This window comes from Nilaparvata lugens, chromosome 4 (assembly GCF_014356525.2).
Source record: "Nilaparvata lugens isolate BPH chromosome 4, ASM1435652v1, whole genome shotgun sequence".
Classification (NCBI taxonomy): domain Eukaryota; kingdom Metazoa; phylum Arthropoda; class Insecta; order Hemiptera; family Delphacidae; genus Nilaparvata; species Nilaparvata lugens.
Window position 1 is genome coordinate 53,486,489 of NC_052507.1, and position 23,797 is coordinate 53,510,285.

Sequence of the window (23,797 nt, forward strand, 5' to 3'; positions counted from 1 at the left end):
CATCCCGCCTTACCATTAAAGTTCTGCGTCCAAAAAATATATGTAATATTTTATATAATTTTGAATTTCTCATTTTTAAATTAGCCTAGATATCTTTTTTTTTAATTTGAAGAGAATCATGCCTGCTTTGAACTCTTTTTCATATAATTTCATCAATATCGGGGCACCGAGCTTTGCTCGTTATTTATTTATTGACTTTTGATAAACCGAACACAACTCTTTAAAATGATTGGGGAAGTACTAACAGCACAGCACAGTACTTTGGGCACAGCCCAAAACTGTTTTTCCCCGAATTTTTATTTATACAATATAAATAGTACAGAAAGTAGGTTATGTTCCATACACTTGAATTAAGGTTCAATTTTCTGTTCAAACATTTGAAAACAAAAAAATTATAATTTAGATTATATACAAAAAAACCAAATTGAATAACCAAATAACACTCACTAATCACTTGAAATTGTCAAATAATAATCAACTTTGAAAATTATGATATACTCTAGTTTAGGAGGATTATCATGTCATGTCAACAAATCAGATTATGTTGATCAAATCGATCAAAAATTGTCTAGCTAGGTAAAATGTCTTGCTGATTGATTATGATTACACAGCTGGAAATAATTCTGTCTCTCGCACACAGGCACACGCATCTTATATTATCGGGAGACGACGAAATTATCATCTGTTTTCCAAGAATGAATTATCCTTTTAATGTCGATCAGCGAGTTTTCCAAAGAATGAGACCTAGTGCAATCGAATCTTTATATCATAAACCTACTATGTTCTAAATTTCGTGAAAATCGTTAGAGCAGTTTTCGAGATCCGTAAAACATAAATAACCAGATATAAACATAGCCAGATATAAAAATAACCAGATATAAAAATAACCAGATATATACAGAAATTGCTCGCTTAATATAATAGGATTCATCACTTTCTGGAATGAAAATTTTATTTCTATCATACTCTGTATTGAATTTCTTCTTCTTCAATTTAACTTAAGAGGTAAAAATATAATACAGGGAGATAGAGGAAATAACATTCTGAATTAAATTTAGCTCACATTTTTTACACCCAAGCTTGTAGGAGTTGTCATACTTAATAAATCGTCTAAATTTTTCTCTCGTTGAAAATTAACCATGACCCTTTCTGCACACTCAGTTTTTATCAATGTTTATTAACTTTCTGAATGTATTCCAAATGTATGTTACTGAAATAATTTTGGGTCATAAGAGTTATCCATAATATTATAGCGGTGTGTAGGTCGGTGGAATTCACTTTGAAAATATCTGTGGCGCTTCCAATACACATATTGTGAGATTCACTTCAAACTGTCAGCAATTCCTAATGAATAACACCAACGCTTCCATTTAACTAATGCTGACTGCTTTAAGTGGATTTCGCTGTAGTGAGATTCATTTCATTCTGTCAGCAATTCCTATGAATAGCACCAACGCTTCCCATCTAACTAATGCTGACGGTTGGACTGAACCTCACTGCAGACTGTTGGCATCAGTTCAAAATAATAAAATATACAGATTTGTCGCCTACTATCGCAACATGTCGTTAGCTGAGCAAGTTGTGTGTTTGGAAAACACTTAATTATTATTTTAACGAGGCGCTGGAGTGATTTTCCACGTTTTGTGGTTGATTAGTGATGAAGTGAATGACAAATATATTAGAGTGAAATTCGGTTCTTCATTCAACATTTCTTCTCTTGAGTCAGAAAAAGTTGAAAACTTTGTTTTCTGTACATTTTTATTTCGTATTTGATTCATTTCTTTAAATTTCAATTTTACTGATTCCCTTATTGTTTATTCGAATTTACTCGTTGCATTTTTGTGATTTCTAGCCTTGTCTAATAAATTATTAATTTTTCTATTTGTTTTCAGAATCCGGCCATCTCTGATATCTACACTGAACATTCTTGTGCTGTAAATGTTGCCAAGTATTCTCCTAGTGGATTTTACATTGCGTCTGGAGGTGAGAAAAATATATCACATTAATTGCAATATTGTCAATAATTAAACTTGTGGCATAATATTGAAGTATATTGTTTGCTTCATTTACTTTTTAACCAACGTTGAAACTGTGCATTTCGAGAATTAGAATTTTGTAGGCTGTAGTGAAGAAAACCAGACACTCGTCTTAAAAATAGTATATTACTAGATTTCGTCAGATATTGACTACGGTATTGTTATACTTGTATAGTTAACTGTAGAAGTATTATAATGAACACTTTTGACTTGATGAACACTGTGATAATATCGATCTACATAGGTAATTGAAATTTGTATTCTAGTTTCGTATACCTATCAAGGTATTTGATTCTGATAAGGGTATTTTTTTGTGAAAATCTGTACAATCCAACTATTTTCTGCTTTGATGAGAAGCATTGGAAAATCATTGCTTGATTGCTTCGTAAGGCAAATGACAGTGCTCACACATAGCACTAGCCTGCAAATGTGTGAACACTCCCATAAGAACCAACGGTTTTTCACAGTTTCTGTTTGCTTTACTCGCGGATCCGACATGTTTAATACTAATACATGTTCTAATGTAATACGGGCCTGAAAGGAATGTAACACTTTTTTTGAAGAAAAGCTCCTTTTAATCAGACACATTATTTATAAATAGTTGACTTGGATGTATTGATATATTGATGCATCATATTCAATGAAAAATTGAATTGTATAGTTGTAACAAGCCCTAGTTTAAGTGTTGTAATTGTTGGGCAATGAAGTATTTCTATTCTGTTTCACAAATCTATTTTCCTTTATTCATCTATTGATATAATTTTATCTTCATATTCTGTTTCATTTGTCAATATAATATGTATGGCTTCAGATGTGTCAGGCAAGGTGCGCATCTGGGACACGGTGAACAAGGAGCATCTGATGAAGAACGAGTTCCAGCCGATTGGTGGGCCCATCAAGGACATTGCCTGGTCGCCAGACAACCAACGCATGGTCATTGTCGGCGAGGGCCGTGAAAGGTCAGTCAATATAAAATCAAAGAATCTACAGAGTCTATAAGAGTCTGTTCTGGGAGCCGAGAGACAACGTAAACAAGCATGTGCGTGTGAGAGTGGATATTGGAGCAGCAACACCGATTCACTGAAGTTACTTTACATCTTTGTCATAGACTTTGTTTATATATAATTTAGTATTGCTATCTAGTCATGAGACTAATGAGCAAATTTTATCAAACCTAACCTACTAAATGAAAATAAAATACAGTGAAGCTCTCACTAGAATCTCTTACTGCTAATGATAATTTTATGTACTTATGTAAATTAAATAACTGTACTATAAAGCATGATTTTATTGTTTCACTCAATCACTGCTCTGCTTTTTCACTTGAAACCACTTGTTACTACACTAATTCAAATGGCTTCCTCCTTTTGAGCCTCCGCACCAATCCTCCGTTGCCTAGCAGCTGGATTGCCTCGACGTTGTTGTGTTGGTGGAGCCGTGCTTCATGACTCAAACTTATCATAGACTGTACTAAATAATCACAATACGTGACTCAGTTTCCATGAAAGCATTGTGAACTGCAAATAACGTGTCCAACAATTAACAATAGTTATGAATCATCAATTTTATACGCACACAATTGCAATCGTTATGTTATTGTTGGCTCTCCTTTCGATGAATCGACTATCATATAAGATTTGAGAAGCAATCACAGTCTACAAAATAAATCTACTGCAATGTTGAGAAACAATTAGTTACAGGAAGAATACAATGTCATAAAAACATTGGCATTTTGAAAACACTGAAACAAGCAAAAATATAACTGAGACAAAATATTCAGACTTTATTAAATTAATTAACTAAAGAGAGGCACTTGACTAAGTGAACACTCTTTACTAATCATTGTCTAAACAGTGTAAACTTCTACAGAAAGTTATTTACACATTTTTATCCAAATGTGCCGTCAATTTCTTCGAGAACGTGTGTATTGGTTAGAATCGAATTTTGCATTCAGCATATCTCTCGTGGAATATTTATGCAGATCAAGATTTAGACTATCTTTACTGAAGAAAAACTTTAGTGCTACTAAAAAAAATCATCATTTAAATGATTCGACTGGAAATTGGCATCGCCAAGTGAAGCTTCTATTCTGTCAATTCCAGCTCTCAGATATTCCTCTTCTCTTATTATAATAAAAACTGTATAGAAAATCACTAGCTTGTTCTTTCAAAATGGTGTTAATCTATTTGTCAATTCTGTCGATTATAGCTCTCATATTTATTTATTTATCACATTGTGTACAAATATTTAACGTGAGGAAAGCACAACAGGCTCATGCCCAAAACTGTCCCATTTCCAATTTATACTATACTGTCCAAATCAAAATGTTGGTTATGTCACTTTCACTTTTCAAAATACAATTTACGCTCTTCAATACTCAGATAAACGAGTAAATTTTGAATCAAATAGGTACTATTAGAGTCTAAAATAAAAAATATAGAACAGTAACTTAGTAATTATTCAAAAAGTCTAAATTTTGAATGAAACTAGAAATTTTTGAACTAAAAACTTCATACTTTACAGAAAACTACATATGTCCCTCTGTTTTTATTACAACCAAAAATGTTTAAGAAAATCACTAGCTTGAGCCTTGAAAATTGGTGTTGATGTATTTTTCCAACAAACACCTATTGCATCACCCCAATATTGCTGTTCCTGGCACACAATTGAACCGCAGAGAATAGTGTAGTCTTTGCAGATTCAGAACAATTAGTGAGTAGATGTGCTGAGCTAACGAGTTTTTCTATTTTGGCGAAAAAAGTTTCTTTCTTTCTAACGACACATCTGAAACCCAGACTATGAAACACCTTCTCTCTGAATGCCCTTTGATTTCGTTCCATGGAAGTTAGAGTATTCTAGGACAGAAACTAATGATTGATCTGAAATATAGATTATGCAACACCTTCTCTCTGAATGTCCAGTGTTTTCATTCCATGGAGTTTAGAGTGTTCTAGAAACTAATTGATTAATCTGAAACCCACTCTATGCTGAACCTTCTCTCTGATTGCCTAGGTATTGTTATTATTCCATGGAGGTTAGAGTGTTCTGGGACAGAAACTAATTGATTGACATATTAGTTTGAATGTGTGTTGCATAGTTGAGAGTGGTTAATTTGCGCGGCAGGTTCGGCCACGTGTTCATGGCTGAGACAGGCACATCGGTGGGAGAGATCTCCGGCCAGTCGAAGCCAATCAACTCGGTGGACTTCCGGCCGGCGCGGCCTTTCCGCATCGTCACCGGCAGCGAGGACAACACCATTGCCGTCTTCGAGGGACCGCCTTTCAAGTTCAAGATGACCAAACAGGTACCTGCCAACCAAATACTCATTTTCATCTCATTCATCAGCTTATACAAATACGATCTATCTTTCAATTGTTGCCTCGATCCCATTTATTTCACTTTCCATTACGAACTGCTTTTCAATACTTGAATTGCGACATAGCAGTCTGATTTTTATGAATAAATATGATTATTATTCATGATTTCTATGCGTCTACTCGCATTTTCGAAAGCGCTACACAAATGTGAGTAGAAGCTAATAGCTTTTAATCATAAAAATCTGACTGCTATGTCGTAATAATTCAAGTATTGAAAAGTGATCCATTCATTTCCTTTTTGTATTAATTGGATACATTCCAATTGTGATCCTCAACAATTTTCGCCTGAAATTTGCCCATGAATCTCTGCTCAGCAAACTGTCAATGTGTGAAAGCTTTGTTAAGAACTAATGGCTTTTGCCAAGTAGAATACATTTATCTATTCGCTATTTGTACATTCGCTTATCATTAAAACGAGAATTACGAAGTGCATTACGAATTTTTAAATCACTTGCAATCATTACAGTATTATTATAAACATTCAAGTCAGTTATTCTATTTTAATATTATCAAGATATGTTGTAATGGAATAGTTTTATTATTTTCGGGTGGTTTGTGTTTAAGAAGATTAAAAACTGAAAAGAAAAATGCGTTTTTTTTACAAAGAGCCTCATATTTTTTCTCATCTTATAGATTATCTTGATAGATGAGGAATACAATTTTGGATTCAGTTTTGAATTAGATTCCCTAATCGCTATTTTTTTAAATTATTGGAAGAGAAAAAAGGCGATTCTTGAGTTGTCTGTTAAATTTGGATAACATAACATATTACTAAATAAGGGTAGGTCACTTTCACCACAGCCACCTCTAACCAACGAGTTGGCAACATTATAAACGTACGTTTATATGCGTCAGCTGCTTCATGCAATGCATAAGTCACTGCACTTTGGACTTTGCACTTGCTTTCAGTGCTTTCAACTTGGGCTGACATGTTGACTGAACCTACATGTGTAATGTTTTCATTCTCCCTAGGACAAGACATCCTATAAGGCTGGCCACTAACGTTAGAATATTCATGATAAACATACATGTCATGCATGTTTATCATGCACAGAAACATGTACATCATCAGCGAGAGGCTTCTAACATAAAATAAACTACCAATAACAATAAATAAACCACTTGAAAATTACAAATTATAATGATACAAAAATAATTTATCCTCGAGTAGAGCAGCGAAAAAAATAAACAACAAAAATTCGGAGGTATAAAAACCTAACAGCAACATTTTTTCTCTAAGACATTCGCTGTGATCACAGCTGTGAAGACACCAATGGTTGCGTTCAAAGCCACTGATCAATTCCATCGTGTTTTTTTTACGTTCAGTAAAAAACCTGATCACAGATGAACCACAGAATGGAAAGTCGTCTAGTGTCCTGACGCCAAAATCCGCCATCTTGAAAGAAAGTGTAGCATTGTAATACAGCGGTAGTTTTAATTTCTAACAAGATGATGCAGTCATGTGTCGTGGTCTTGGTGCACTCAAGTCTTGGTTAGATTGATACCTTCCATTCTGTATTTATTCTGTGGCTGAACGGTTGCTCATGAGTCATGACTGACAGATGTCTCGTTTGCTGCTTACATTTATAAACAAAACTAGAACCTAACCTATTTCATTGTATAATCAATTGAAATGAAAAACCATCAAGTGATTGGAGCTGTTTAAAATGCTTTGGATAATATTTTATATGTTATTGAATTTATGTAAACATGCATTTCTGTGCTCCCAAATACATTATAATGGAGTCCATTATATTTTTAAACAACCTCGTATTCAGCCATGTCTGTTTACGTTCTTTTCCATCGGTAAAAGTACGATCAGCTTGATCAGTGAACGAACCGGATATGACGTATTTTTTTCTTATCAGTTAGACCAAAGACCTTGAAGAGGTATAAACTCACAATGCCTATGCCTTCCCAATGCTAGCTCTTACTTGAAATTGAAGGCTGCCATTGAGGTATTTTAGCGCGAGATATTATATAATATATATATTTTTGTAATATTATAGATTACAAAGATCTTCAAGAACTTTAGTATGTAATAATCTTCCTGATTTCAATTGCAAGTACAGTAGCGCTGCATGTGAGTCTATGCATCGTTCAACGACCAAACAGTGGTTCGTTCAGAGCCACGTTCACTCACCGGTCTCATCGTTCACTCACAGATCAGTGGCGTTGAACTCAACCATTGTATGTCGACTGTGTATCATGCATGTTCAACCGTTAGTAGCCAGCCTTAGAGATTGCTGTGATGTATGTTCTAATTCATTATTTAATAATTGTTTGTTTTTTTTTGTAGGATCATTCTAGATTTGTGCAAGCAGTTCGTTACTCGCCTAGTGGCAGCCATTTTGCGTCGGGTGGCTTCGACGGAAAGGTCTTTGTCTACGATGGCACATCAGCTGACCTCGTGTCGGAAATCGGGTCGCCTGCGCATGATGGTGGCGTTTATGCTGTGAGTTACACCATTATCTGCATCTTTCAATATAGTCCACATACGAAAATATGTTTCAAGCGTTATGAGGGACAATAGAGTGGTGCGCTTGCGATGTGTTTCTCTTGCAATCTGTTTTTAATAATATCAGCGTCAACTTAACTATCCAAACCTATTGTCGTGACCGAACCATCTGTGGAAGGTTGAAGATTATATACTCATCGGTTGATAATATTGTGCTAAAATGGCACTGAGCAAGTTGGTGTGATAAAGTCATAGCGTCCCTTTTTTCAGCAGTTTTAAATGTGCTTCCTTGGAAGATATGTTTACTAAGTGCCGTTTGCACAGTGAGTTTAAACTAAATTTTTCATTTCAAACTGGAGTAAATCAATATTATCATGTATCGTTCATTATAATGAGGAAAATTTTTATCTTGAGCCACCAGCTGTTTGAATTCAGTTTAAGCTTTTACTGTGCAAACGGCCCTATATCTACAATAAATATAATTAAATAACCAATGAAATAATATTTCCTTTACAGAATGGTGGGAAGTACATTTTGGAATTATGGGGATTAGAATTTCAATATGAATAAATATTATTGCATTTTTTACATTATATAAACACACTTTTTATTGCCAATATATTTAAATTTATCTTAAATTGCTGAAACTAAGTGAAGTGTAAGTGTGGCCACTAACGACAGGACAAGTGAGCTCGAACATGTGTGAAAAACATGTCTAGAATAAAAAAGGCATTCACGTGAAAGGCTTCCAACAAAAAAACTGCTGTTTGACAGCAGCTTCTAACATGAAATAAATACCAATAAAAAATAAACTACTGGAAAAGTACAAATTATAATGATACAAAAATAATTTAACCACAAATAGAGCAGCAAAAAAGGATACAACAACAAATCGAAGATACAAAAACATAACTTCAAAAAGTTTTGTCCGAGGCCTTTCGTTGATGACACATTTATGACGAACATTTGTGTTCACACATGTTCAACACACTTGTCTTATTGTTAGTGGCTACCCTTAGTTGGCAATAACACATCTCTGTCAGAGAAATAGGATGAATAAAACTAGTAGGAAGGCAATTCAGTTTGCATTTTGCCTTGGCTAACAATGTATTATGTAGCCTTTAATCGAATAACTCTCATATTTTTTGGAGAGTAGCCATGAAGTTGATTATTTCTTATAATGTTTATATTGTCATATTTTAGATAAATGATATTATTATTATTGTAAGAGGTTTTTATTGAATTTGTTGTCAGGTTGCATGGAAGCCTGACGGAAAGCAATTGCTGACAGCGTCCGGTGATAAGACATGCAAACTGTGGGACGTCGAGACCAAGTCGGTGGTTTCCCAGTTCACAATGGGCACTCAGGTTGAAGACCAACAGGTAAGAACAATCCAATAAATCTGTATGCAAGTCCTTATGATATCTCTTTCATTCATTTATTAATTCAATGATACACGATTATCAATTGAATTAATTTGGGAGGAACCAATAAGCTGAGCCCAAAACTGTTATTGTCAACTTAACGTCACATTATTTTATGAGATAATGTAACCGGCATACACTCAAAACTGGGCCAATCCCAAAGTTGAAACTGTCGATAGATACAAGTTACAAGGTTATATCTATTCCTCACATTGTTAGATCATTGATGTGAATTTAAAATTGACACTGAAGCCTTTTTGGTGTTGGTCTTTCAAGTAAAATGTCTGAATAATTAAGAATAGATTCATACCCTATATTCAGCAGATTTTTTTTAAACTTCTATTAGAAAAGTCTTACAGTTATGTTATTCAGTTCACTGAGTTATACTAGTCATTGTAAAATATCTCTGTTTAACTGATTTTTCTGAATATATTTTTGACAATATTTTTAATAAGAATTTTGTGATTTAATAAATTATAAAATATAATGAAAATAATTATAAACTATTATAAAAAATACATGTTTTATGTATTGCTTTTCTTTTGTTTTCATTTCAATAAAGGTTTATGTGTTTTTCTTTCAGGTATCTTGTCTATGGCAAGGCGACTACTTGCTGACTGTTTCTCTCAGTGGATTCATTTCTTATTTGGATGTTAACAATCCTGACAAGCCTATCCGAGTTATCAAGGTGAGTAGAATTGATTTTCTGGTATGTTCATAATATTGTAAATGTTTGTGGAAATTCTAAAAACTGAGTTAATTTCAATTTGAAGAGAATCAGACTTGTAAAGATTAAAATAATTTTAAATCGAATTTGTCTATTTGAATTACAAAAGAAATTTATTTGTATAGTTCCATTGTATGAAAAATTGTATTTTTATCTATTTCAGGGCCACAACAAACCAATCACAGTGCTAACACTGAGTCCAGATAGGAAACGAATTTTCACTGGCTCACACGATGGATATGTCACATCGTGGGATGCTAAGACAGGTACCAACAATTTTAAAATTTATTTAAGTGTATTCAATAAAATTATTAAAATGTTTGTGAGAGAAAAAATTGAACATTGAACTATTTCTCTCCCGAATTTAAATATATTTGGGCTTGACTTCGGCTAGTCAAAAGTGTTATGTTTTTATCTAAAGAACTTAATAGTTTTCAACTTTATATTTTTAACATAATATATTTAGTCTTTGTGTGAAATATAGTGGAGTGGCTAAATAAAAAAGTAATAATAGTGAACAGATATTTACAGAAACATGCAGTTGACAACCGGAAATATTAACATTTACAAACATATTACAATATGCATTGTGCAAAATAATCAGGTACTATACAGTATCAATTTAAATATCAGTTACTATACTTTCAAAAAATTATTTAAACAGTAAATCGCTTTTCAATAAGCCACTCATGAAGAGTTTTTTTCAATTAAGCTGTATCATTATAAAGCTTTATCTGCTCTGGAAGTTTGTTGTAGAATCTCAGAACCTGGCTCCACAGTAACTAACAAACTAACTGTTAGTTTCTCACTGCTGATAAAAAGGCGAACAATGGGGGCTTCACGCACAGTTTATTTACTGCTCAATATGTTCAGTAAAACGTTTCATCAATGAACGTACGTTAAAAGCAGATCGGCACAAATCTACTGCTCGAAAAATGAAATCAGTTCTATCCATGGGCCGCATAACCTTGATACTGTCGCGACATTTTAAATCAGCAGTGTAATTACAGCGTGTCTTCCATTCCCAACAATGGGATCTATTTCTAGTTGGAGAACTCCAGCCGATCCTAACAGTAAAAAAACTGCCTGTGAAGCTGGGACCTTGGGCCCACATTTTTGTTCAAAATCATCGGTTTAAATGTTAATGTGTGAACACATCTAATGCTCTGCTATGAATGAACCTGTGCTATTCATTTTATGCCCAATAAGGTTGCATTTATTGGGAAGTTGAACTTTATAAATATTTTTATATGTCCTTGAATATCTTATTTTTCTGTTTTTCTTGATCATTTCATATTTTTTGTGGGTTTCTGGTGAGAAAGGGTTATTTTATATTGTTAGAAATGATTTAATAATAATATTTGTAGTGATTTTCGTATTTTTGTTTGTTGGTTTTAGGTGAGACATGATGATTGTTGTAAATGTCGTTATTACTACTGACAAAAAATACTAGATATTATCCAAGCACAGATTTGTGTTAAATGTGTTGTGGATGGATTAGGTTCATCTAGTGTTTCGGTTGAGTATGGATAACTAACTACCACAATATCACTCCACAACTACTTAGTCTTTATTCCAGCTCATCTACATATTTTCAATTGTTTTTGTCGGGTTTTAGGTGAGACAGAACGTGTTATGGGCACGGGTCACGGTAACCAGATCAACGGCATGCGGACCGTCAAGAATTTCCTGTACTCGTGCGGCATAGACGACAGTCTGAAGCAGGTGAATCTGGACAGTGGTTGGTACTCGGGGGTGGACATCAAGCTCAGCGCTCAGCCCAGGGGCATGGACCTCAAGGACGACCTCGTCGTTGTGGCCACTGTCAAGGAGGTGAGACTGCATTCATTCGAAACTGCATTTTCCACAGCTTTTCAATTCACCTATTAAGGCTGTGCAAAGGCTAAAAATAAACTTTCTCTTTTACTGTTTTTTATTTTTCAAAGTTTTTCGATTTGTATATTATCAAGCTATCAAAATGAAAAAGTTTTCTCAGAAAGAAATGATCGAAAAAAATGTTTTTCTGAGAAATTCATTTTGATAGATTGATATCTATAAATTGAAAAACTTTGAAAAATATCACAAATAGAAATTTATTCTACTTATTTTTAGCCTTTGCACAGCCTTAATAGGAAGGTTACAAAGTTTGTGAAAGTGATAGGACAGCGGAGTTGCCGATTTTCGAAGTTTTGAAAATTGTTCAATTGCATTTTTCAGAGGTTTAGTACTCACCTATTAATAGTAACATTCACGTCAAGTTAATGAAAATGATAGGTAGAGCTGCCAATTTTCAAAATTTTGGAAATCGTTCAAATATGTATGATAATAATGAATGTGTAGTGGGGCCCATAAACAGACCAAATTTCACAATTATCAATCGAAATAATTATTCCGTTGGTTTGAACTTGATCTTGCTCAAAACTGTGGGTTCGGTCAATATGCTACGTGTTAGGAATCCTCATCATCATCATCATCATCATCATCATCATCATCATCATCATCATATCCTCTTACTTATGGATCAAAAAAGGAGGGGAAATGTCATCAATTCTACTACTTTCCGGTGGTTTGGAACACATTTCCAAACCTCATTCATCTTTCATAATCAGTATTCCTATAACACGCCTGCAGACATATGGGTCAAATAAGTTTGACACTCAAAAATTCCTTAGTACCTTGGTAACTTGTTATTTTAATTGAAATTATACCAAGTTGGATGGGTGAATGATTGATACCACTGGCAGTTATGCGCTTCAATATCATTTCCCGATGTTTAAGAACCTACATAAAACTGCTTTTCTATCTAATTCAACTTATTACACATAGAAACACATAGGTAACAATCTCTTCTTCTCTATATCTATAAAAGGCTAAGCCCCGACAGACTGAAATCACACCACAGCCCAAACTACTGAGCCTAAAAACTTGAAATTTCACACAATTGTTCATGGTAGCCTCAAAACATCCACTAAGAAAGGATTTTCAGAAATTTGCCCCCCTGAGGGAGCTGGGGCCCCCCCCAAAATGTTGTACTTTTTAACCGCTCATTCCACAGCAAAGTCATGAGGAACTTTTTTGTTCAGCTACGAAAAATAATTAGTTCTATGCAGAAAAACTATGATCAGGAGCACAGGGGTGTTCAGGAGAGGGATTTTTTTGAAAATGTTTACGTAAAATCACACTACAGCTAAAATTGATTGGCCTACAGACTCAAAACTTTGCACAAATATTCTTCAAACATGCTAGATGCGCACTAAGAACGGATTTTTAGATATTTGCCTCTAAGGATTTCAAAGGATGAAAAAGGATCCTATTAAGTAAGGTTATGAATATGGTAAGGTGAACGCCATATGGAAATGAGATAATTTATTTATTGACATGTGATATTCTAACATATGTTATAATCATTGAAAATAACAAAATAATATGATAGAATAATATTCCAAAAAGAACGTCTGTTCTACTATTGCTTTCTACCTGATTCCACTTAACCTCAATAATATTGTTCTGATAATTGATAAATATGTTTAATAATATTATTATTATTAATATAATAAAAGTATTGTTTTGATAATTAATTATTATGATTAATATAATAATAGTATAGTTTTGGTAATCGATATATTTTTATTTTCATAAACTCTGTATAATATAATGGTGAATGTGAAACAGCTGCATCAAAGAAATTATCTCAAAAAGGGGTTTAGGAAAACCATAGTTATGAACTTCGTTTTCCTGATGCAATGTATAGGCCTACACGTGGCATGGATTATCAATTTTTCAGCTAGAACAGTTTTTTGAGACTGCTAAATGAACGTCTGCAGTTTTATCAATGCTGTATCGGCAATATGAAAACGCATGCAGTTAATATGTTTTTAAATAAAGGTGTTGATATTTACATGATAATTATTCTCTACCATTTTCATTTAATTACAATTTCAAAATTATTCAAGCCTTGATAGAATGATTGACTCACTGTACAGTCAGTCGAAAATTTTAATATTGAAATGACGGGTATTTTGGCAAATGGATTATAACCATTAATTAAATTATGTTTGACGCATCATCACGTCTGAACTACTGGACTAATCAACTTCAAATTTTGCATATAGATTCTTTATTAACCAAGGATGGTTATAGGCCTATTTTCAATTCTTGAAAATTTCATTACGTCAAGTTTTAAAACTGATCCTTGCGAAGCACGGGTTCCTGCTAGTTATTTTATATAGAATAACTATTTTTTTTAAACACTACATGTTTCGTCAAATTATGCAATTCTGAGCTTTATGTTTTTCAGTTGATGCACAATACTAGATTGTTCCATCTTTTATTCAATTTTATGAGGCTTTTATTTGGGTTTATGAGTAACCTTTATTTTTTATGAGCCGAACTCAACTGTCTAGTCTTTAAGAGGAATAAAGGGTAGTAATTATTTCATAAAAAATATTTAGTTGTTTTATGAAAATAAATCAGAAATCAGTTTCAAATAATGTTGTATCAGGAAATTAATATTTTTAATGACCCTTCTATTTATTAATAGTGTTGTACTATTTTTGAATGTCGGTTTTATTTGTGTTGCAGCTGACTGTGATAAAACAAGATCGTAAGATATCGGGATTTCCGATCACGTATGAGCCTTCGTCGGTGTCAATAAATCCCGGTGATGATAGTTACCTGGCAGTCGGTGGCGATGATAGTAAAGTGAGTAATTAGTAAAATAGTAACTAGTAGATAAAATAAATAATAACTAGTAGATAAAGTAAATAGTAACTAGTAGATGAAGTAAATAGTAATAGATTAGTAGATAATAATCATTAGTAGATAGTAAAGTGAATAAAGATGGACAGAGTAATTTCATCCATTTCTGTCATTCAGTTTCTCATTATTGTAATTTGTCTCATTTGATCGTAGATAAAGTTCGACCTCTCTTGACGAAATACTTCTTATTGAAGATCGACATTGGTTGAATTGAATGCAATGATGTTTTTATACGGAATGCTGGGAGTTCTGCAACGTTATGTCTTATTTATGATTTTGTTTTTTAATTTGCAGATCCACATCTACGCTATGTCCGGGACAGTGATCAGCCCTCATAAGGAGCTCCAGCACCTTGGCCCAGTCACCGATGTGGCGTTCTCTCCCGACGGCAAATACCTGGTGGCCTGTGATGCCAACCGAAAGGTCATACTATACACACTGCCCGACTTTCAGGTAAACAAAACCTGCCTATTTTACAGCTCTATCTTTTTCTAGCTCCGTACCGTTGCCAAATCGTTAGTTAGCTTTGAATACATTTATAATGAACTACCAAAGTATTTTAATATTAGTATTTCGATTTTCAAATATGAAAATTTATCAAATTATCAATAAATATATTTTCTTGCTGAATAAAATATATTTGAGGTAAATTTGATTATTATCAACAAAACTATAATCTACAATTAATATTATATCAGATATAGGCTGAAACGAATTCTGATAATTAATCAAAATTCATTTTCCTTTTCTTTAACTTAACAAATAAGTTTTGACGATTAGAAAGAGAGAAGAAGAAGAAGAACAAAGAGAGCATTTATTCATGTGCTGATATGACTCAGCTAAGTCTGGGTGACAGTGCTTGTATTGGTGGAGGGGAGAAATTATTCTCTCCTTGTTTCAGTTGCAGTGAAACCGCCCTGAGGCTAGCATCAACTAACCGATATGTAAATTCTGTCCCACTTATTTTTCCTTTGCAAGTATTGTCAGTTTTATTTTTTGTGTGAAACTGTAATTTCTATAACGTGAATATGTTACGTAACTTTGTCAAACCCGCTATTGAAGCGGTCCATGTTTAAGGCTACTCAATAAACATAATCATTACTTGAATAGAATAGAATAGAATTGTTTATTGATCAACAAATATAACATAATATATATGGATCGTGTCAAGTTAAAAACTACAAATAAAAAATAAATAGGCTATAATAGGTACAGTCATGCCATGAGAAAATGTCTTAAATTAGACGCGACAATAAGTTATTCCGTACAAGCAGGCAAAACAAGGTGAGTAGTTCATTCTCATTTTAAAGTTAACATGTGTAAATTTAACATTGCAATATTTGACTATCGAGATATTCCTCTATTGTATAAAATGCGTTACGTCTCAGCAGTTCTTTTACTATTCTCTTGAATTTGCTGCTTGGAAGACTTCTAATTGTTAAGGGAAGTTTATTGAAAAGAATAACCTGCTGGTATTTATGGCTTTTATAAGTCTTGTGCAGCCTTATAGAAGGTTTTATCAAGTCAAATTTATTTCTTGTGTTGTGATCATGATTTTCTTGCTGTTTCATAAAGTTATCTTCATTTTCCTTCATGTAAATTAGATTTACATAAATATACATACTAGCAAGGGTTGGGACGCTAAGTTTCTTGAAAGTATCTCTACATGACTCGTTGAATTTGAGACCTGCAATGCATCTTATGGCTTTTTTCTGCCATAGAAACACTCTGCTGGCAGAAGAGCAGTTGCCCCATAAACGGAGACCATAATTTAAATGTGAATGGAAGAGACCGTAGTATGCCATCATCAAAACTCCAGGGCTGACTGATAGTTTAAGTTTACGTAGAAGAAAGGTGACTCTTGATAGTTTTTTACAAAGAAACTCGATATGGTCTTCCCAGCATAGCTTACTGTCCAGCATTAAGCCCAGCAATTTGACCGGCTTCGTGTAGTTTTTTAGGCTAGGATCTATTCTGCTCTTCAAGGAAAATAATATCCTCTCAGTTTTGGTCTCATTAAGACGGAGGCTGTTGGCATTGTACCATATTTTTGAGGTTTTTGTTGAAACGTCAAGGTCATGAATAAGATTTTCCGCATTCGCACCAGAATTGAGAATTGTAGTGTCGTCCTCATACAATATTGAAAAGCATGGTATATTACAACTGAAATCATTTACGAACACTAGAAATAAAAACGGCCCCAAAACAGACCCTTGAGGGACGCCTGTTTTCACGGCTTTTGGGCTAGATAGTTTATTATTTACTTTTACCACCTGTTGTCTATTGCTCAAGAAGCTTTGAATCAGAGTCAGCTTGCTACCTTCAATACCATAGTATCTCAACTTTTCAAACAATATTGAATGTGACATGGAGTCAAACGCACGACTCAGGTCCAGTAGATCACCAGCAACCATACATTGGCTTTCAAAGCTCTCAAGAATGTAGTTGACAACCTTTTCAATCGCCATAGTTGTTGAATGATTTGGTCTAAATCCAAATTGATTGGGGTTGAGCAAATTATTTTCTACAAAGTACTCATACAGCTGTTTCAGTAGACATGCCTCAATGATTTTACCTACGATCGAGACTATTGCTATTGGTCTGTAGCTTTCTGGCAGTTCCTTTTCACCTTTTTTATAGATTGGATTTATTATCGACATTTTCAAGCATTCAGGAAAAGCTCCAAGTATCATAATCAAATTAATTACACATGTCAGTGGACGGAGAATCGAATCGATAATGTTCTTCACCGTATAATTTGAAAGACCAAAGGTATCCTCACTTCTTGAGGAACTGAGATTTCCCACTATGGACTTCACCGTTTCAATGTCAACCTCTTTCCATGCAAATCTTGGTGCAGCCACATTTTTTAAATTGATGAGATTACATTTTTCCAGCATATCTTCCATTGTAACTGATGTAGAGATAGACATATCCTGAGCATGAACTCCTGCACTAAGAAAAAAATCATTCAGTTTCTCAGGAGGAATGTTGATTGTAGTTGATGACTTATTCTTGTGTTTAGATTCATTGTTGATAATTTTCCATGCTGTTTTACATTTATTGTTAGATTCTGTCAACAGCTTGTCGTTGAGTGACAACTTTGCCCTAGCAATCGCTTCAGTGTAAAGTTTTTTGAAATCTTTGAATCTCTCTTTGTCTTCATTGGCACCTCGGATCTTCCAAATTTTATACAAGACTAACAGGTGGTTCTTCATGGTCTTGAGTTCAGGAGTGTACCAACTATTAACATGCATGTTTGAGTCCTTGGCTCTATTTTTGTGGGTTTTCATAGGGCAAAACGTCGTCAAGTATTGAGACAGTATATTCATAAATTTTTGTACTACCTCGTTCACGTCCCATACATAGAATATCTGAGACCAGTCCAGACTTGAAAGGAATTGACTTAGGTTGTATAACCTACTAGGAGACACTACTCTTATTAAACAACAGTTGTTTTCAACTTTTGAAGACAAAGGACGCAAGGTGCATCATATGAGGAACTGATTAAGTGAATATGGAGGATAGGAGACAATCGCCAAGCTATGTTTTTTAAGAAATTGTCAAACATCATCACTAAATAATCTTCAATAATCATCATCGCTAATCTTTGCGAAGTAACTCGGTACCGAGTTAATGTGATCGATCAATTAATATTTTCTGTCATTGAAATTCATGAAAGACTTTAAATGAATATGGGCCCATCGTCAATTTAGGATAATTTTATGGTCATGTACCGTATATAATGTTTTGTGAAACGGTAATTTTTCTTGAATAATGAATTATTTCAGAACATTTATTGTATTTGTTTGAATTTTTCCTAGTTTCATTCCAACATTTTGTAAATTATTCCTATCTTTTTCTTTGAAAATCGTTGTCTTAACAAATTTTTTTTAATTTCAAAATTTCTTTTCAAAAACAAACGACAACGATTTCAAGGCCTACCGAAATAACTTTTCCCACAGCTATCGAGCTATCTATTGTAGAAGGCGGAGTTAACGGAAAAGGGGCAACATTGCATCTCTATCATTTCCACTGATTTTATAACGTGAATCTCAGTATAGAGTAGCATTAGTGAGTCAGGGGCCATTATCGTCACCACTCACTTAAGAGGCTAAACTGGTCACGAAATCCAGAGAGTGTTCCTTTTTTGTCTCAATTTCAACGAAATTTGTGTTAGGTTAGCAATGAATCGTAAAAATAATTAAGTTTTGTCGAATATACTTGAATTGTTGGATTTTTTGATAGAAACAGTTTAGTAGTCGTAGATACTTATCATATATCAATACACAAGCTCCATCAACCTATGTATAGCAGCAGCAGTACCTTATTACTGCATCACTACATTTACTAGCACTGAATACATCACTAGCCTCATTCAATTTTGTGTTTACACGATTTTAGTTAATAGTACAAACGCTGCTTTTCAATTAATGTTTGCTCTGCTGAAAAGCAAAATAATACTTCAATTTTTTGTGGGAATGATTCACATACCGTATTGTGTTCATGTTTTTTTGAAAAGTAGCACTGTTGTGGAAGATATATTCCAAATATTCACTCCTGTAATTAGTCTTAGCTATCTGTCAATTATCTCAGAAGTGTAACATTGATAAGACACTGACATTAGTGTTTTATTTGGCTACCTTAATAGTAGAACTATCTATATTGTGTTATTAGAAATTCAAGAAACGTAGAGTGATAGATAATAATAGTTTAGAGTGTAGAGTAATCTTACACATTGCTTCCTTTACCAATATTATGCTAATTTTAATGTAGTGCTTTTGTACTTTTATCCCTGCTCACCTTGGATCCCGATACCTGGACTGTAGACTGTAAGTATTTCACAAGATTTATGCAGCCCTGAATATAGAAATAGGTCATTTTTTGTGTATTAAAATACTGGTTAAAATAGGCTTACACTCAGATGAATTTTTCATTTTCCTACCGTTTTTGACTTATGATGCACGATTTTGAATATCCCCTTGACGAGCCGAGAAGAATGAGCACGATAAGATCTGATCTTGTCAAAAGTGTGTCAAAAGTTATGTGTGCTTGAGGTGTCGTTATGCGCGCCTCACCACCAGGAAATACTGAATTGAAGGCAATCCAACGGGTGATTCTTATAGAACTTGATCATCATTGTGCGAAATTTCAATGTGAGGATAATGTAGTTAGTGAAGATGGTTGAAGCTAAAAATGAGGTATTTTTCAAAATACAAGAGCATTGTTGTCAGGTGTACCTGGAAATCTATATGAGATAGAGCGCTTTACCTAATCTCAGATTGTAGAGTACAATATTACTTGCAGAGGGACCTTGAATAGTACATTTGAATAGTAACAATCGGAAGATATTGTTAATGATAAAATTGATAAAAATTATTTTTCTTAAAACTACTCATTTGAAAAAATCTTAACTCATCACTCATTCAGATAGAGAGTTCCGAATGATCTCATTTCATTCAGAATTTCATAATTAGAAAAAAAGCGGAAGTGGATGTTTCTGTCCGATTTGGCGGAAATAGCTGAAAACTTGAAAATGAACCGAAAATACGAGGTTTTTGGGCCACTCTGTATGTAGCACAAGGACATTTTGCATGAGAAAATTTGTTCTGGACTTCTCTTATATATCCAAACAATATATTTAAAAACTCATTTTTTTCTACAACTGCGCAAAAAACAAGAATTTACATACTGAATTCTCCTCGTGAAACAGCTTATTTATAAGGAGAATCTACTTTTTCGTTCGCTAACCATCTGCTCATGCGCAGTAGATTTACTTTATGGTCGCTTATCATTCGCGCGTGCGCAGAAGAGTTACTTTACGCTCGCTAATCAGCTGATGATAAGCAGCTTGCCAAAAGTGGTTAGATCTCAACCTAAAAAGTCGGTAATTATACCGGTTCTGCAGCCATGATTGATATCAGTGAAGACAAATTATTATTAACTCTGCCAGATATGTGAGATAGCAAAAGAAGTATCTCTAGATTTTCTGCCACGAAAATCTAAGGATATTTATGAGAAGAAATACAATGAGTTCGTGAATTGGTGCTCCGAAAAGAAAGTTAAAAAAATATCTGAAAATGTGCTATTGGCGTACTTCTCTCAAAAATCCAAGTTAATGAAGCCACCCAGTTTATGGAGTACATACTCAATGTTAAAATCTACGTTGAAAGTGAAAAAAGACACTGATCAATGAGCAAGGAAAGTTGTGTGAGTGTACCACACCAGATTTTTCTTTCTTGTAATTCAAAAATATATAGGTAATGGAAAATTAATTACTGTTTTGGAATTGACTGAATAAATTAGTCAATTTCACTATTTAATCAATTTATAAGAGTAATTCAATAATTTTTAGTATTTGAGAACTGAAATATTGTAATTTAATAGGTTTGTGCAGTTGAAGAAAAAAATTTGTATATAATTCGCGCGTAAAGCTTCTTTATCGCTCTTGCAAAATTATCACGCTCCGCTTCGCGTCGCGTGATAACTGTTTTGCGCGTGCGGTAAAGTCATGCATTACGCTCTTAATACATAAATAAATATCATGTTTAATATATCATCCATGATAGCTCTTTCTCAGTAAATACTCAGCATTCTATAGTTCATATGTTTCTTCTCCAACCTCCTTGATTAGCCTCTTCCTCCTCCTCCTCCTCTCCCTCTCATCTTCATCGTCCATAGCCTCTATTATTCTTACTCTTCATAATTCGTAGTAAACCTTGGTTCCGTCAACTATGAATTATAGAGGTTCTACTGCATTTATAAGGTCATTAATGTGTTGTGAGCGATAATGTGTTGTGCGTCCATCCTCCTCCTCCTCTATAGCCTCTATAATGTGCACCCTCCATAATTCGTTCTAAACGCTTGGTACCGTCAACTACAAATTTTAGTGTATAGTATTTAAAAAGTAATTAATGTGTTGTGCGTTGCGTTGCAGTTGGCCCACAACAAAGAGTGGGGCTTCCATAGTGCGCGAGTGAACTGCATCGCGTGGTCGCCCAACTCACAGCAGGTGGCCAGTGGCAGCCTCGACACCACCATCATCATATGGAGTGTCGCCCAGCCCGCCAAACACACCATCATCAAGAGTAAGTCATCTTAGGCCAGTCAAATAATCATTTTTCAGTAAACAGCCCCGAAGGAATTGTTCAAATTGGTAGTATTCCCCCTCCCCCTACACTAAAATTTAAAATTGCATGATTTTTCTCCATTATTTCATAAGTTGTATAGAGTACAAGTAGTGAGTTTCCAGAATTTTATAAAAATCTTTAAAAATACCCCTTTTTTGAAAATGTCAGCTTAAAACCCAGGAATTGTAGAATAATTCTGCGTGACCACTCACTTTATTGGAAATTTCCTCTCTCCAATTTAATAGAGAATGCTTTTTCTCGAAAAACACAAGATTTTCGAAATAAATATGAAAAAGTCCCAAAATTTGATGGTTTTTAGGGGTGAGCAGATCTCAGATTCAAAATACATATGAAACCGACGAGAATAGTTATTTGTGCAACTAGTGCGCAAAGTGACAGTTTGCTGCACCGAAAGAAACGTTTACGCACGAGCCGTAGGCGAGGGCGGAATGGTTTCTTGAGTGCAGCAGAGGAACTTTGCACACGTATTTCACATTAAATTTTTCCTACAGTTACCATTGAATATGAGAAGTGGTTTATTATGGGTAAAATGAGTGATGTTGAAGATAAGGATTCTGTAATGATTGTTACCATTTCGGACACAAAGACACATAAAAAAGAATTTTTACAATCACCAACAATGGTACTAATAGTAGTTTGGATTATTTAAAGTTATGTAGGCAGTATTTCAGTTTGAGGCCCAAAAATCCAACGACAAATCGTTTGTTCCTTTATTAATTACAGGAGTGGGGCTTGCACGAATCAGCCAGTCGGAATGAATACAATTGCAAAAAATCCATCTGAAATTGCACATTTTCTAGGCTTGCAAGAACCTACACGTTATACTGTACATTGATTTCGTCGCACCTCGGCTACATTGTTCGTGAATGGAGGGGGTGATATAACTCAATTAAAACGTCACGGCGGCTGGAAGAGCACTTCTGTAGCTGAAGGCTACATCGATGACAGCCTAAGAACAAAAAATGCAACGAGTCACAAAATTCTTCGAAGTCCTCGAAAAAAAAATAACAATCCGTCAGTGATATCGGTTGAACTTTCAAAAATATTCAACAAAATCAGAACCTTCGTCAAGAAAATACAGAATCATAGGATCAGGTCTTTTATTCCAAAACTGTAATAATTGTACATTCAACATAACAATCAACAACAATATCAAGTAGGTTGAATCTGTGCTTTCCAAGTTTCCAAACACTACCGGTATCATTTAGTATTAGTATATTGATTAAATCGTGTTTGAATTGAAAATATCCATTTGTAGGCTAACTTATTTATTGCATTCTTATAATCATTATCTTTAGTAGTGAGATCTAAACTGTTAAATTAACGTACTGTGAACAAACATTAAAAAATGCGAACTCATTTGTGAATATTGGCGCTTGAATTCCGTAAGGACTGGTGGCGAAGTTGGATAAAGGTAAGCACACACAGATCGTCATCGGACGGACGACACGCATCGGACGGATCGGACGATTAGATTTGATGCATTGTTTTCAATTGGAGTGCGCATACCTATCCGCATCGTATAGGTATGCGCACTCCAATTGAAAACAATGCATCAAATCTAATCGTCCGATGCGTCAAATCCGCATCGTATAGGTATGCGCACTCCAATTGAAAACAATGCATCAAATCTAATCGTCCGATGCGTCAAATCCGCATCGTATAGGTATGCGCACTCCAATTGAAAACAATGCATCAAATCTAATCGTCCGATGCGTCAAATCCGCATCGTATAGGTATGCGCACTCCAATTGAAAACAATGCATCAAATCTAATCGTCCGATGCGTCAAATCCGCATCGTATAGGTATGCGCACTCCAATTGAAAACGATGCATCAAATCTAATCGTCCGATCCGTCCGATGC

At 34.3% G+C, this 23,797-nt stretch overlaps 1 protein-coding gene across 3 annotated transcripts in view; it reads left to right on the forward strand.

Moving 5' to 3' along the window:
- LOC111044382 (actin-interacting protein 1) overlaps positions 1 to 23,797 on the forward strand; it is a 40,465-nt gene that overhangs the window by 9,916 nt on the left and 6,752 nt on the right. For 2 of the 3 annotated variants that reach the window (XM_039425845.1, XM_039425844.1), the window contains 11 exons: positions 1,893 to 1,983; positions 2,848 to 2,995; positions 5,160 to 5,340; positions 7,713 to 7,868; positions 9,126 to 9,254; positions 9,880 to 9,984; positions 10,187 to 10,289; positions 11,642 to 11,856; positions 14,605 to 14,724; positions 15,076 to 15,234; positions 21,719 to 21,869. In XM_039425845.1, coding sequence (XP_039281779.1) covers positions 1,893 to 1,983; positions 2,848 to 2,995; positions 5,160 to 5,340; positions 7,713 to 7,868; positions 9,126 to 9,254; positions 9,880 to 9,984; positions 10,187 to 10,289; positions 11,642 to 11,856; positions 14,605 to 14,724; positions 15,076 to 15,234; positions 21,719 to 21,869 — 1,558 coding nt within the window. Of the gene's footprint in view, positions 1 to 1,892; positions 1,984 to 2,847; positions 2,996 to 5,159; positions 5,341 to 7,712; positions 7,869 to 9,125; positions 9,255 to 9,879; positions 9,985 to 10,186; positions 10,290 to 11,641; positions 11,857 to 14,604; positions 14,725 to 15,075; positions 15,235 to 19,610; positions 19,614 to 21,718; positions 21,870 to 23,797 lie in introns of all 3 variants that reach the window. The other variant, XM_039425843.1, reaches the window with a different exon arrangement.